The sequence below is a fragment of the Sinohyriopsis cumingii genome, chromosome 6 (assembly GCF_028554795.1).
Source record: "Sinohyriopsis cumingii isolate HCF-2022 chromosome 6, ASM2855479v2, whole genome shotgun sequence".
NCBI lineage: Eukaryota > Metazoa > Mollusca > Bivalvia > Unionida > Unionidae > Sinohyriopsis > Sinohyriopsis cumingii.
The window spans coordinates 124,548,985-124,566,944 of record NC_142966.1 but is presented as its reverse complement, the minus strand read 5'-3'; the positions used below and the strand labels follow the sequence as shown (position 1 = coordinate 124,566,944).

The 17,960-nt window shown below is 33.6% G+C and overlaps 1 protein-coding gene across 3 annotated transcripts in view; it reads right to left on the bottom strand.

Moving 5' to 3' along the window:
* Nucleotides 1-17,572, bottom strand: part of LOC149797886 (uncharacterized) — a 59,991-nt gene extending 42,419 nt beyond the window's left edge. Inside the window, exons 1-4 of one of the 3 annotated variants that reach the window (XM_089962918.1) lie at nt 17,224-17,572; nt 11,109-11,238; nt 7,766-7,890; nt 2,408-2,548 (exon numbers count right to left, since the gene is read on the bottom strand). In XM_089962918.1, the coding sequence (XP_089819044.1) occupies nt 2,408-2,548; nt 7,766-7,890; nt 11,109-11,238; nt 17,224-17,412 (585 nt within the window). In that variant the 5' untranslated portion in view covers nt 17,413-17,572. The remainder of the gene's footprint in view (nt 1-2,407; nt 2,549-7,765; nt 7,891-11,108; nt 11,239-17,223) is intronic. The other 2 variants (XM_089962920.1, XM_089962919.1) reach the window with 2 other exon arrangements.
* Between the last annotated feature and the right edge of the window lie 388 nt (nt 17,573-17,960).

Here is a 17,960-nt window from a genome sequence, read left to right as displayed (position 1 = left end):
TGTCTAGCACTGGGGCATCATGCCACAGGCATGTAGCATGATGTCCCACCCAGTCACATTATCCTGACACTAGGCTGACCAGTCCTAACACTAACCTCTTAATGCTGAGCAATTAGCAAGGCAGTTGTTAGTATCCTTTTTTTAAAAGTCTTTGGTATGACTCTGCTGGGTTTTGAACCCGTGACCTCAAGCATCCAAGGCAGATGCTCTAACCACTAGGCCATCAAAGTGGTCTAAAAAATATGTGAAAATTGAGACAATGTTCATGCCAAAATTATGTCAAAATATGAAGTTAATTGTAAAGGACAATAGCTCTATCCAAAAGGAGTTGACAAGAACTAAACACCATTAAAGGCACACCTAGGTCTATGAGACAATCTTCATACCAAAAATATGTCAAAATATTAAGTTAACTGTATGTAAAGGACCATAACTCAATCCAAAAGGATCTGACAAGACTAAAAGCCATAAATGGTACACCTAGATTTATAAGAAAATGTTCATTACAACATTGCATCAAAATATGCAGACTGGTTCTACATCAGTGCTGGTTGCAAGCATGTGATGATATAAAGTTAATTTTTAATTGAATATACTGAGTTTATTTTGGGCATCATTTAAAGAATGTATATATTATATAACAATCTCATGCCTTGAATAAATTATAAAGAAATATTGAAGCACACAAGGTAGCATATATATCATGCATTATATTTGATAAAACAGATTTGACCATATCTAAACATTTTGTGGACTGGTACATTTTGCAAAATGGTACATTTTTATATAATTTTCAATGAGTGAACAGTAAAATATTTTCTGGAAGAATTCTTTGCTCTGTCATTTTTAATTTGCTCATGGCAAAAAGTAGCAGCACACAAACACCTGGAGCACACTTTAATTGTTCAATAACATGTTTGACAATCATCGATTTGAATTTAAATATTAAATAACACTACAATGTAATTGATGTTAATTTGCATATAAATATAAACCCTTAAAATGGACAAAAATGCAATTTGCCTCTTTCATGATACATGTATGAAGAAAGGCTAAATATAGTATAGATCACACTTGTAAATGAACTATATACTGTGTTTCTCTCTCTGATCACAAGAGCTGTACATAGGAATTTCTCCCTCACTGAACCATGTACTGTTAATTCCTCTTGCTAGTTTGTATTAGATAGATGAGATTTGACTGCAATAACAATGTATTGCTGGTTGTATATTCAGAATCATTTATCCAAAAGTTGGATTTCCCCAATGAAAAATAGGAACAGTTGGATTAACCCAATGACTAACAAGAACAGCTGGATTAACCCAATAACTAATGGGAAAAGCTGATTAACCCAATAACTAATGCAAACAGTTGGATTAATCCAATAACTAATGGGAAAAGCTGGATTAACCCAATAACTAATGCAAACAGCTGGATTAACCCAATGACTAATGCAAACAGAAGGATAAACACAATGACTAATGCAAACAGCTTGATCAACCCAATGACTAATGAGAACAGCTGGATTAACCCAGTTACTAACAGGAACAGTTGGTTTAACCCAATGACAAATAGGAAGAGCTGAATTAACCCAATTACTAATGGGAACAGTTGGATTAACCAAATGACAAAAAGAAAGAGCTGGATTAACCCAATGACTAATGGGAAAAGCTAGATTAACCCAATGACTAATGACTAATGGGAACAGGTGGATGATTCCAATGACAAATAGAAAGAGCTGGATTAACCCAATGACTAATTGGAACAGCTGGATTAACCCAATGACTAATAGGAAGATCTGGATTTACCCAATGGCTAATGAAAACAGCTGGATTAACCCAATGACTAATGGGAACAGTTGGATTAACTCATTGACATACAGGAAGAGATTAACCAAATGACTAATAGGAACAGCTGGATTAAACCAAAGACTAGTGGGAACAGTTGGGTTAACCCAATGACTAATGGAAACAGCTGGATTAACTCAATGACTAATGGGAACAGTTGGATTAACCCATTGACAAATAGGAAGAACTGGATTTACCCAATGGCTTATGGTAACAGTTGGATTAAATCAACAACTAATGTGAACAGTCAGATTAACCCAATGACAAATAGGAACAGCTGGATTAACCCAACGACAAATAGGAACAGCTGGATTAACCCAATGACAAATAGGAATAACTGGATTAACCCAATGACTAATAGGAACAGTTGGATTAACCCAATGACTAATGGGAACAGATGGATTAACCCAATGAAAACTAGGAAGAGCTAGATCAACCCAATGATGAATGGGAACAGTTGGATTAACCCAATGATTAATAGGAACAGTTGGCTATAATATTAATTAGATCCTATAGCAGGTGTTACCATAAGACAATTAGGTCAGAGAAAAGTGTGTCACCTCCTGCCCATTGTACATAATTATGGTGTAAAACTTCATCTGGTCCCCAAGTCTATTTGGCATATGCCGCACTCTTCCAGGAACATAACATTCCTTTTCTGCATCCACACTGAGAACTCTCACAAGAACAAAGTCACCAATCTGAAAAAAATATGGACAAAGCTATAAATCAAAATATACATGTAATATTTTCAGATATGAGAAAACACCTATAAAATCTTATTTTATTTTCTTGATCCATTTATCTTTGACAATTTCTTGATATTCAATTCAATTTAAATTTGACTTCACTAAAGACAAAAGGTCTTCTTACAAGGATATACTGCTGTTCTTGCTGAGGTACACACATTTATCTCTGCTCTGTAAACATGGGTACACACCAAATGACAACAACAAACCACAAAGTACCATATATATATACATATAAGTCTGATCCTACTGCATACTGCACAGACCCAGATCTGCTGCTGCATCATGTACTGAAAGATCTGGGTCTATGCTGTTAGGAATAATCAGTAGAACAAACAATATAGACCCTGATCTGACATTACATCAACCAATGGCAGATATGGGTCTGTACTGTTTGTAGATAGACTGGACTTATAAGTCAGTGTATATGGTATTATACATCCTAGAACAACTATTACATGCACAGAATCAATAAGGTGCATTGTTTTTGCATGCAAACCAGTTTGCACTTTTGAATGCTATCAAATTACATGGAGTTTATTATCACCTCTGTATTCAATTACTTAAAACCGAATGGAAGGCTAGAAACTGAAACCTATGTCATTTGTTACATAATTTTATAAACATGTAATTTGGGACAACTTGTGAAAATGGTTGCCATGAATTGTATGTAAGTAAAACATTAACTGCATATCAGCACAATACTGGCTATACTGTTCCAATTAAATCAGTTAATATCTAAAACTGTAGTGATAAAAAATGTAAGAAACAATTTTAGGAAGGCAGATGCTTAAAAAAAAACATAAACATACAGTCCTACCAAATTTAAAATAAAAGGTAAAAATGTTAAAATTTTCAAAACATATATAAAATAAGTAATTAAGTTAAAATAAAGACTCAAAATTCATTACATAACCATATTCTTGTAAAAAACAAAAGTCCAGACTTTTTGTTGCTCTACAGCATCATACAAGTTCTTAACAGAGTTCATATAAAAAATTTATGTCTCACAGGATGGAAGTCAAAAAATGTGACCAAAAGAATGTGTTCAACCATCTGTAGACACTGGCAAGGTATACGGTCTCATCAGCATGCACCCTTGATAAGTCATGCAGATATGCTTGTCCTCAACCCATCCATTACAATACTTCTTCATCTCTGCAATTTATTCTACAGGACAAATGCCACTCTCCAGTGAAATTTTCTCCATTTTTTTATTAATGCTTTTACTGAACATTATTTTCTATAAAACATGGTAATTTATATAATATTTAAAGTAACTAAATTGAATATTCCATTCCAAAATAGGTGGCTGCCAGGTAGCTTTGGCTGCTTTATCTACCTTTCATTACCCTTAACACCAATATGACCAGTAAAGAAAAAGAAATTCTTCTGATTTTACGAGTAGCTACATATGAAATATTAATGTGTTGTCAATATTAGGATTCTTCAAAGTTTTTGGTGTTAAAAGATGGTAAAATTTGTCTTTTGAATGGCTCCAGTGTAACACATGAATCTTAGTATGGGCTTTACATGGTGACATGAGGTGTTCCGATGGCAGCTACAACCTCCATCTTTGGGAATGTGTGTCTAGAGGGACATTCAACATGACAGGAGACTCTGATTTCATTGATTGAAATTACTCTTTACAAGGGAGTTATCTATTGAGGCCTTTATAAAATGGATAAGACCTAATATTTGGGAGTGGGGCTTTTAATATCCAAAGTGATTTGGAAACAGAAATCTGCATTGATTAAAAATAATGTTTACCATCTCGATGACAAGTCATTTTTAAAAACATAAAAACATGGGTTGGTATTTAGGCCAAAAGACATCTTCACATTCAGAATTTCAGAATAGTTCAGCTGTGTAGTGATCACTAAAATCTTATATATAAGAGACAGGTACCAGGTACCATTTTTGTACTGCGGTATTTCTCAATGTACCATGATACATTATCATGGTACATCACAAATATATTAGGTACCAACAATTCAATATTCAAGGAGAGGAGCCTGACACATTTTAAATCATATTCTGTCTGTCAATAGCCTGCTGATAGCAAAATAACACCTTATTATGTCCACAATATTATTTGGCACTGAAACTTTGAGTGGGATGCCAACATCCAGGGAAGATATTTATCAGAAAAGACTAGTAAACATTAAATACGCTTACTCAAAATAAAAAAAATATTGACCTGAGTAATTACAAATAGTTCTGACAGAAAAAAAAAGTGGGTTCCTGAAAATCATAGGATGATTCAGTCTTACAAAGGAATACATATACTGTAACTCAAACATGACATGTGTTGTATTTTCTTTTGTTTCTTTGTTTATTAATTAGAAATTTTTCTTAAAGTTAGAGTTTGTCCAAACATGTTTCAAAATGTATTTGGCCACCTATCTGGCGCATGTGACAAGTGTCAAAGATTAATGGATCATAACTAGAATTATATTTGTCATCATTAATTTTGACAGATACAACAGATGACACAAGATTCCTCAGGAATCTCTATAAATCCTTACTGATGGAAACTACCAACATACAGTGAAAATGCAGTTTACCAGTATACTGGTACAACTGTAACCATATATATATATATATATATATATATATATATATATATATATATATATATATATATATAACACTGTTAGGTTATGCATGCATTCATATTTTCAGTAGTGATAATTTATTTATCTCCACTTGAATTAATTTGCCGTTCCTTTAAGATCATTTTCAAGCAATTCCTTTGTGGTTCTCTTATTTAATTTTTGGTCTTTTTCTTTCATTTTCAGTGAGTATGGATGTCCTGCTTCAACCATGTACACTTAAGGAGCTCTGATCCAATAATCATCATGAGAAAAGTGAATGTAAATAATGAGAAGATGAACACACAAGGCAAAAATATAGTTATATGGTCTGCTTTATTTATTAATGTGCAACAATATATAACTTAGGTTCATTTTTAAATGGAAAAAACTGGTACAAACTGTGGTTCACATTCCAATTTTTACAATATATTTTTTCTTGCATATTTTCAAAGTGTTTTCTGAATCCTTTTCTTTTTTCTTCTTCTCTTTTTGTTGTTTTCAAGCATCAGATAGCCCTGATTGCCAATACAGATAGCCATCCGATAGCCCAAACTGCCAATACAGATTTATGTTGCCCAAAACAGAAAACTGGAAGTTAAATGCAGCTACCCGGTAGTTTATATCCTTGCCTCTTTAAAGGCAGCAGGTACATAGTAATCCTAATGTCTGTCTCTCTATTTGATCCAGAACAAAATCTTGTTAGCACAGATGACCTAAAGTTTTTGATGGATTACCATGAAACCTGAAAATGTTATGATTATCACCAGAAAATGCATATATTGACAAGTTCATGCAATTTTTGCTAGAGTTATTGCCCTTTTGTCCAGTAGTTTAATGAAGTGTATGAAACAATCGCATAAGTCCAGTAACTTTTAGCCATGAAACTTGCTTAATGTTATGGTCACCATCTGAAAATACTGACAAATCCTGCTTATTTTTCCTACTGCCCTTTTTTACATGCAGCAATATGCAGTGCATGTTAGAACCTTCTGACAACAAAAAGTATTTTAGTCAGTTTCTATTAAACTTGGGAAATGTTATGATCATCATTAAAGATATAAATAGCAACAAATCGCTGTGCTCTAGCAATTGTATTTGGAGTTTTTGCTTTTTATTTGGGGCATGATGTAGTGCATGATAAGATCTTGCAAAACAAAACTAGTGCCACTATTTTCATTCAACTGCAATGAAGCTCTGAACATGTTATGGTCATCATTTTCAGATGCACATATCAATGAACCACTTGGGGGGGTGCCCAAGTGGCCGAGTGGTCTAAAGCGCTCTCAATTATGGATCACTGCCAACTCACCTCTGTCTGTGTGGGTTCGAGTCTTGGATTCGGCCAATGTGGGTATGTGAGAAAGCTTGCCAGTAGCTTCTCATGGGTTGATGGTTCTTCCCGGGGTTTTCCCGAGTTCTTCCTCCACCATTAATACTGGCCACCATGCATAGCCTATCGTGTGCTGAGAAAAGGAGTTAAACCCCATAATAACAATAACCACTTGGGGGCTAATAATTTTTGTTAGAGTTATTGCCCTTTATATCCTACAGCTGAATGCAATGAAAGATGAAGTCTTGTGAATACAACTGGTCATGTCGTTTTGCATGAATCGCTGTAAAATTGCAATAATATTATAATCACCTAATGATATAAAATACTGACAAATCTCTCCTGTGATTTTTGCAGGATTTATGGCCTATTTTAACTTACAGCTGAAAGGAACATATAATAGAATTTTGTGAATGCAGCTTTCCTTGCAGTTTTATGTAGATTGCTGTGAAATATTTTGCTCATCATCAGAAAATGTTCATTGACTCGGGTCATTTTCAGATAGCTGTTTACTATAGACCCATCTCCATCAAGGGATATAATGCAAATGAGGCTAGAATATATTTAAGTCAGCAAAATGCTTACTGTTCTTTAGTTTCTATGCTCATATGAACAACAATAGTTTTTTGTTATCTTTCTAAAGTAGACTTGCAATATGACATTTTTGTAAGGCAAATAAGCAATGTGAAAAAAATCAATATAATTCTAAATTTTATATATATATATATATATATATATATATATATATATATATATATATATTTATATATATATATATATAATAGATATCATATGGCGAATAACAATCCTTTCAAGTACACTGGATCCAGCAAGGGATCACGTATGTCAGGGATTGATTAAGATAAATGAGATAAACTGACAATTGTTGTTGTAGGGTTTAACACCATTTTTCAGCACAGGATAGGCTAAAAGATGGCAGCCAGTATAACTGGTGGAGGAAGAACCCTGGAAAACTCCGGAAAGAACCACCGACCACGAGAAGCTACTGGCAGGCTTTCTCACATACCCATGTTAGTCGAGCCTGAGACTCAAACCCATGCAGACAGAGGTGAGATAGCAGTGATCCAGAATGGTGAGCGCTTTAGACCACTCGGCCATATAATTGTATGTATATATGGATTGGGGACATATATTGCCTCCAGGTAAAGAGGAGAATGGGAGTTCTGGACTTATACCCAGGAAACATTTTTATAAAGAGAGTGAAAAAAAACATGTTGTTACCCCCAGTTCTGGTCTAGGGACAGAACCTCCCATTGGAATAATCAATTTTGTCATGGTCTCCTGCTGCTCATTGTTGTCAAACACAACCACTGCAAATTTTCTACTTAAAGTGACAAGGACATGCCCTGAAAGAAAAAGAATAATTAGATAGAAAACAGTTTAGCACCATCTTGTATGGGTAAATAACAGTCATTCCATTAATTTGTGTACTCCCAGAGCATTCAGTTCAAAATAATTACAAGTTGATTATCTGGTGAGAGCTTGGCTATACATACATGTAAGAAATATATAAAGTAACTTACAACTTTATGATAAGAAGAATAATATAAAAATATAAAATCAGTTGATAGGGAAATTCCACCATGCAAAAAGGTCCGCTTATGTCATCTGCAGTAAATATTATTGTGTTTTTTTTTAAATGGCAAGTGATGGTGTCTATCCCTGTATGTTCATACAATGGTCAGCTGGATGATGATGATGATGATGATGATGATGGTTATTATTATTATTTATTATTACTATTTAGAGACAGTCTAATATCTAATTTTAATTTCTGCAGCTTTTAGAGACATCAAATCTTGTTTGCTAGAGTCACAGAATGCTCCAACCTGCTGCCAATTGGTTCTGTTATTTTCATACAATGAAAGTCTATGATTCAAGATTTACACTGTCACAAAAAAAATTCTCTGAACTTGGTCTCCAACCCTCCTACTCTCTATCTATCCATTCTAATTACCCCTTAACTAACCACTAATTTTCTTGCTTTTCTTTCCTTTTTTCCTTCCTTCCTTCATTCATTCCAAAATAGGACACATTAGCTATTAATTATATGTTACAGCCACAGTATTACAAATGTTGTGTTTCTTGGCAAACATTTCCAAAAACAGTCATTCCCTGTAGATTTTAATAAATTGTTTATAACACATTCAACTCTCCGTTTCTCTCTCTCCTTCCACACAACCAGTAAGTATGATGTTTGACAGCTAGTTGCTTTACAAATATGGTAGTATGGCATATGTACCTAATAAATTTTTTTAAATCAGTTGACACACCATGTACATTGCAGTTTACATAAATGTTAAACCTACATATACATGTACTAGTAAATTCTAAATCCATCTAATATGGAACATGAATCATGTAATTATTTCACTATTACACACCATAATTTGACTGCATGGGTAAAAATAATGTTTCATCAAAACAAAGTGGCTCTACAATAATAGCTCACTCTGAAAAGACAGACAGACAGACAGATAGCAAGGGACAGAGATGTACACAGTGACAGAGAAAGACAGAAAGATAAGGGCACAGAGAGTCAGTAATATAGATAATTTTCAAGCCGTAACAAGAAATACATCCAGACTTATCTATCTCCCCTATAAACAAGACTCCTACATTTTTTTGGCCAACCTTGTTATTGCATTGTTATTGAGAATAACAATAAATTTGTAACACAGGTTACATGATAGAAATGCAAAAGAAATATATATGTGTGTGTGTATGTCTTATCTTTTTATGAAAGATATGCTTCTTGATATCATTCAATTTTTGTGGAATAAATGCCCATGCATAGGCTGTATTTCAATGTCATCTGTAAGATGGCAACATAGCTTGCAAGGAAGGTAATTAAAAATCAATTAAGATGGCAACATAGCTTGCAAGGAAGGTAATTAAAAATCAATTAAGATGGCACAATATAGTCTTTTAATTAAAAATCAATTAAGATGACACACTATATCTTTTAATTAAAAATCAAGTAAGATGGCACACTTACAGGTTTCCATTTTGCATAGGGTTTGATTTTTAAAGATAAAGAATTTCAGGTTTTCTACACTGGTTATACTTGCTATTTAAAACAGACCTTGTATATATTAGGTATTGTTAAAAGAACATTTAATTCCCTTTATTTTGCTGTATGATTAATGGGTGCAGTTCAGGTTATATTGCATACAACTAGGCCATACTCCAGATGTGTACTTATCAAAAAACTGCTAGCTCTGCTTGGTCATTTTCACTCAGTGGACTTTAGAGGTAAATTAGAAGTAAATTGTAAAAAAAAAAAAGAGCTGATAACTCTTTTTATTTGTATACATTTTCTAATTCATACATTGCACTTTCAGAACCTGATATTGTCTAGTCTGGCAAAATTCATTTTCCCTATTTTAATAACTGCTACAGATAGTGTACTTAACATTAATTCAGGCTGATTTTTCAAGCTTGTGGGAGTACATTTTGGAAAGCTGTGTGTTTAGATCATGTACAATTTATGCAAGCACTTAAACCACAGAACTTTAAGCCATAGTACTTGAAAGTAACACATAGGTTACTGAACAATTTACAACACACTTTATATAATTACTCATAAGTTAAGTCCAACTGCAAAAAAAATAGACCCTGATCTGCTGTGACACAATGTGCTCCCAGATCGATGCATGTCATTCTGATTACTCCTAACATAGACCCGGATTTGCTGATTAAATGATGGCAGACCTGGGTCTAATTTGTGCCACTTTCCAGCATTGATGTGGTGACGGTTATGGAATACCAGCCCCAATGGGCATCACCATTTCATGACCATGTGGCAAACCGTGTGACAAAGCAACAAAAAAGAAATTAACTGAGAAAAATTAATATTATATTCTTAACTTGTCTACTGTTTTCAGAAGTTATCAGAAATTGTTCACTATTTGTCAGAGTTGTGTTTCCTGCAAATAAGTTCTGTTGTTTAGGGTCAAGGGTCAAATATTCTTGACTTACCGCTTTAAATAATGTAATTGATATAAATGTTGATGATGACTGTGGTCAGCTTTACCAGTATGATGCTGACCTAGATGGCCAGAATCAACATAATATTATATGTGCCTACATTTATGCCATAACAAAATAACAAATCTTGGCCTCTAATAATTGTGTAATACATGTATATGTGTAAACTACTGAATATTAAATAGAATTATGAATATGATTTTTCTGGTAATTTTTTCTCAAAACTAGTAAATATGTGTCCTCTCTCTCTCTCCCACACACACACACACACACACACACATGCACACACACACACACACACACACACATGCAGACCTGCGTGAAGTTCAATAGAATTAACAGTGCTAACATGGCATTAAACAGAAGTGCCTGTTGCACACCACAAATATAATGCCATCTAAATTAAAGTGGCAAAAATCTTTGCTTTGTAAATATTGAAAAATTAAGTTTTCTTTCTGTGAGACATAGTCAATCCAAATGAAATCTGGCAAGAGGGAAATGCTTGCAGACCCCACCACCCCACCTCTTGATACATCTATAATTAGTTGGTTGGTACCTAATTATATCTTTTTACCTGCATAATACAAGCCATCCTTTTCATTGCGGGCTATGACATTCAGTCCCCTGGTCACACAGGCCTGATAAGGGTCTGAACCCTTATAGATCGGCATAGTCTTCTTCTTCACTTTCTCGGTTTTCTCTGTCTGCAAATGAAGTCCTTCAGTCAAAATAAAGAGTCCCAAGATGATACTGAGGTGTTCAACTATTTCATACTAATTCAACCTTACAGATGAAAATCCAAATGTGAAAATTTGTTAGATTAAACTTTCCACAACAAAGCAAATGGGGTATTTTCTACTTTATTTAATTCATGCAAATTTTGGATTTTGATTCTGAAAATGTGTCTTTCAGTTTCAAAATTCCAATTATGAATTTCTATGAGGTTACTTTTTTTCAATCTGTGACCAGATCACTTGTAGTGCCTAGATTATGGCTGATCTTTAGGCCTAATTAGGTGCTACTCAGTTATAAATAGATATATACAGCTTTTTGAAAAGGCATAACTGTATGCTCATAAATACCATATGTACTTGCTTATAAGTCAAGTCCAATTGCAGACTACACATATCTGGATCTGCCAATGCATAATGCACTGGAGTTCTACAGCTTGTTAGGAGTAATCCGAGTAGAAAAAAAATAACATAACTGTGGCCTGCCGGTGTTCTATGTGACAGAAGAACGTGATTTATGTTGTTTGCAGCTGGACTCAAATTATAAGTTAGTATATATTGTACATTATGGCTTTTTTGTTTGATGCTCTCTCTCTCTCTCTCTCTCTCTCTCCTGAAGAAAAAAATCCTGAGACAAAATTACATAATTACCAGCAGATATTAATTAACTTTCAGAAATGTATATTAATTAACTTACAGAAATGTTTACAAATGTATTATTTGGGGGGGTAGAAGGGCAGGAGATGTCTGTCTGAGATATTTTACAATTACTGACCTTTTGGGGTTATATGATGAACTGTGAACCTTAGGCATACTTATGAATTGTCAACTTAAGGCATATGTCATGAATTGTCAAACCAAAGCATATGCTATGAATTGTCAGTTTGATGTATACTTTGAATTGTTAGCTTTTGGCATATGCTATGAATTGTCAATCTGATGTATGCTTTGAATTGTTAGCTTTTGGCATATGTTATGAATTGTCAACTTGATGTATGCTTTAAATTGTTAGCTTGAGGCATAATGCTATGAATGGTCAAACACAAAGCATGTGTTTTGAATTGTCAAATGCAAGGCATGTTATGAATACTCACTTCAAGGCATATATTTAGAACTGTCAATCCAAGGCATCTGTTTTGAATTGTCAACTTGATGCATATTGTATAAATTGTCAGTCTATGGTAAATGTTATGAACTGTCAGTTCAAGGCATATGTTATGAACTGTCAACTCAAGGCATACGTTACAAATTGTCAACCCATGGCATATGTTAAGAATTGTCAACCCATGACATGTTTTGGATTGTCAACCCATGGCATATGTTAAGAACTGTCAACCCTTGGCATATGTTAAGAACTGTCAACCCATGGCATATTCTATGAACTGTCAACCCATGGCATATGTTAAGAACTGTCAACACATAGTATATACTATGAATTGTCAATCCATGGCATATGTAAAGAATTGCCAACCCATGGCATATACTATGAACTGTCAACTCACATGCTAAGAACTGTGAACCCACAGCATATGTTATGCTATTTGAGAATAAAATGGCATATATCATAAGGGTACACACTGTCATTTAACCTCAAAATGAAGGCAATACAAATGATATAATGCCAAATAAAAATAAAAATTACCAGAGTGGAAAAAATGGCAGAATCTAAGTCATTCCATTCTAAGTGGCTAAACACATTTTTGAACTGCTAATAGTCCAAACACTTGAAGTGGAATATGATTGTTATAAAAGGGCAATATGCCATGATGTCATGGACACAAAAGGGTAATATACCATGATGTTATGAACACACAGTGGTAATATGCCTTGATGTCATGGACACAAATGGGCAATATACCACGATGTTATGAACACACAAGGGTAATATGCCTTTATGTCATGGGCACACAAGGGTAATATGCCTTGATATCATGGGCACACAAGGGTAATATACCTTGATATCATGGGCACACAAGGGTAATATGCCTTGATGTCATGGGCACACAAGGGTAATATGACATGAAGTTATGAGCACACAAGGTAATAATATGACATGGCACTGAAGGATCATATAGGGGCTAATGAGGAGATGGGAATTTGGGGGTAAATATAATGTAATGTTAAATGTCATGTGTTTGAATTTCAATCAATGCCAAATAGGGATCAAAATATGATATTATAAAATAATGGCTACTAGTATATTATATGCACAGTGAAAACCTCTCAAAACTAAAAAAATAAATTTGGTCCCAAGAACTTGCAGTTTTGATGGGTTTCACTTTACTTGGTGAACTCAGGGCCACATTCTTGGCACCATTTTCTTAAAGCTAAGATAAATACAAAAGAATTAAACAAACCAAAAACATGTGGGGATATTTTTCAAATGCAAGTCATGTATATGGTGTGCCTTATTAGTGAAATCTTGTACAAAAGTCGAAGATAAGATAAAGTGCTTTAATAGTTTTCTCTCTGGTTTTTAAAAAGTAAACTTTTGCTATTGGTCACTAGTTTACTCAACAGCACTGTTGACTCAATGTTATTGGCTCAATTTATCTATAACATCAATGCTAGCATTCAATTTATCTATAACACCAATGCCAGCATTCAATTTATCTATAACATCAATGCTAACATTCAGTTTATATATAACACAATGCTAGCATTCAATTTATCTATAACATCAATGCTAGCATTCCATTTTTCTATAACATCAATGATAGCATTCCATTTATCTATAACATCAATGCTAGCATTCAGTTTATATATAACACAATGCTAGCATTCAATTTATCTATAATATCAATGCTAGCATTCAATTTATCTATAACATTAATGCTAGCATTCAATTTATCTATAACATCAACGCTAACATTCCATTTATCTATAACATCAATGCTAGCATTCTATTTTTCTATAACATCAATGCTAGCATTCAATTTATCTATAACATCAATGCTAGCATTCATTTTATCTATAACATCAATGCTAGCATTCAATTTATCTATAACATCAATGCTAACATTCCATTTATCTATAACATCAATGCTAGCATTCTATTTTTCTATAACATCAATGCTAGCATTCAATTTATCTATAACATCAATGCTAGCATTCATTTTATCTATAACATCAATGCTAACATTCAATTTATCTATAACATCAATGCAAGCATTCAATTTATCTATAACATCAATGCCAGCATTCAATTTATCTATAACATCAATGCTAGCATTCATTTTATCTATAACATCAATGCTAGCATTCATTTTATCTATAACATCAATGCTAACATTCAATTTATTTATAACATCAATGCAAGCATTCAATTTATCTATAACACCAATGCTAGCATTCAATTTATCTATAACATCAATGCCAGCATTCAATTTATCTATAACACCAATGCCAGCATTCAATTTATCTATAACATCAATGCCAGCATTCAATTTATCTATAACACCAATGCCAGCATTCAATTTATCTATAACATCAATGCCAGCATTCAATTTATCTATAACATCAATGCTAGCATTCATTTTATCTATAACATCAATGCTAGCATTCATTTTATCTATAACATCAATGCTAACATTCAATTTATTTATAACATCAATGCAAGCATTCAATTTATCTATAACACCAATGCTAGCATTCAATTTATCTATAACATCAATGCCAGCATTCAATTTATCTATAACACCAATGCCAGCATTCCATTTATCTATAACATCAATGCTAGCATTCCATTTTTCTATAACATCAATGACAGCATTCCATTTATCTATAGCATCAATGCTAGCATTCAATTTATCTATAACATCAATGCAAGCATTCAATTTATCTATAACACCAATGACAGCATTCAATTTATCTATAACATCAAATGAAAACTGGTTTTCAATCTATATGTAAAATTCATGGATTGAAGAATAGGTCACAATTATATAGACATATAAGGCAGTAACAAATAATGACACATGTAACATGAGAATCATAGATTTTTAAAACTGCAAGTGAAGCAATAATGGTTTATGAATGACCTACCTGTTGTTTAATTAAATTTTACATGCATTTCAAAACCATGAATGTTTAATGACCATTTGATGGGCAAACATCTGGGATAATTGGAATGATTGGTTGTACTTCAAGTTACAAAGGGAACATGATCTTTTAGTAGCAAAAGCATGAATAGTCTGTCTACTCATCATGGTCTTATGTGTTTTAATTAGCACAGAAACTGTACATGCTGACGCAACAATAACGAAAATAATTATGACCTTAGTTTCATTTCTAAGAAAACATGCATGTATTTAATTTAAGCAAAATGCACCTTTAATATATACTGACTGTTACCTCTCAAGTTTATAAAAGTGCTCTTCCAAAGATGATCATGTCCATGCATGCATTGAAGTGTTTATATATGTGTGCATTATGCTCACTTTGCTTCTCTTACTCCATTCAGACTTTGAACACTGAAATATGTTTGAAAATGGTTTATGTGGTAAAATAATCCCACTTTCTTGATCAACTCATACATCAAGCTAGCAGATGAGATAAAATGGGGAGGGAAGGTGCATGGCTGGGTGGAATAGCAGATGAGATAAACTTGAGAGGGTAGTTACAAGGTTGGGTGCAATAGCTGATGGGATAATTGGGGAAAGCAGTTGCAAGGTTGGGTGGAATAAAAGATTGCATAAACTGGGGAGGAAAGATGCACGGCTGTTGGAATAGCAAATGTAATAAATTTGGGACTGTAGTTACAATGTTGGGTTGAATACCAGATAGGATATATCGTGAAGAGTAGTTACAAGGTTGGATAGGATAGGATAGCTGAATGGATAAATTTGGAATTGTAGTAAAAAGGTTGAGTGGAATAGCAGATGGGATAAAATGGGGATAGTTATTGCATAGTTGGGTGGAATGCATACATAGCCAAAAGGCTAGATTTCTTGCAGCTGGTTTTTGCATAAAGAGCTATAGATATATCCATTTCCAAATGTCAGTATTGACAACCAGGATACCAAATGACTATAGATGTATTTATTTTCAAATGTCAGTATTGCCAACCAGGATACCAAATGACTATAGATGCATTTATTTTCAAATGTCAGCATTGACAACCTGGATACCAACCCACTACATATTTATTTTCAAACGTCAGTATTGACAACCTGGATACCAACCCACTATATATTTATTTTCAAATGTCAGTATTGACAACCTGGATACCAACCCACTATATATTTATTTTCAAATGTCAGTACTGACAATCTGGATACCAACCCACTTTTAATGTTAGTGAAAGAGGGCTTAGACAATGGCATAGACTAAAATTACACATACAGTTTCATCTCTAACCATTGTTTGACCCCCTTTCCACCTGCTTCCAACCTTAAGCCACCCCAAAATCTCAAGCCACCCAAATCCATAGAAAATATATTGTTCTAACACTGTGAACATCATGCCAGTAAGTCATGTAATCTATGACTGGAATAATAACATTGTTCCAGCAAGTCACCTGATTTGTGACTGGAACAATATAATTATTTGACTTGAATTGTAGAATAATTTAGGGCTTCATTTCTTGAATAAGTGCACTATGTTTAACATTATTTCACAGCAACATTATGGAAAGACAGATGAAGATATTGACAGATGGAAAACATATCAATATTAGGCCATGTGATATTGTAATTTATTGAAAGAAAGACTTTATTGATTAGTGGATTATGTGATAAAGTAAATTACAGATTAACAGAGATGAAGATAGATGAATATGGCAATATATAAAGATATATTAAATAGAGATGATTAATAATCAGATGACTGATATGTAGATACAAATATGGATAAATGACACAATTACCCACCAAACTACTGACCTACCTACCTACCTACATACATACATACATGCATACACTTTCCTAGCTGTACTTAATTTTAGCTCCTGTAACATACCTGGACCTTCTCTGGTTCAGCCTTCACCATATAAATTGGATGTCTTGGATTCCTTTGTACCTCCCAGTGAATATCTTTAGCATCATATTCCTTATCGTGAATGACGAGAACTGCTCGTTGTCCAGAGGATTTAATGACTCTTCTTGCAGGCATTACAAAATAACTGTGTTCTCCTTTACTGTTATTCATAACTCATCAATTATGTCAGATTTTGTTCTCACCAAGACAGATATAATTATAATCCTAGAGACAGATTATTATAGTGCATTATTGTGCCAGGCTGCTATAGTTCAAGGTTTCACTTACACTGCTATACAAATTCAAAAATATTTACATGCAGTAGTTATGTATTCTACGGTACAAGCTCAGACTTGTGACTACAATCATTAACTCAAAAAAAAAAAAAGCACCTTTCATTTGCCAAGGGCAATAATATGGGCTGAAAACATAATTGAAAAAAGTGTACCTGGAGCCCAAATATTTACATTAAATATCTAAAAGAGGATTTGTTTATGATGAGTGAAAGATGTTGCAGAACATGCATAGATGCATGGAAACCTACAATATGGATAAAGTCACCGGCACGTGTTCCTGGAATTATCAATTGCATGTGACACCTGGGCAGTCAGTTAGCTAATAAATCCCTGTATTCCGTTACTAACATTGAAAAAAAAAAAATCAATACATTTCATAACGACAATCATTCATGGATGATCTGCCATCTATTAATTTACCAC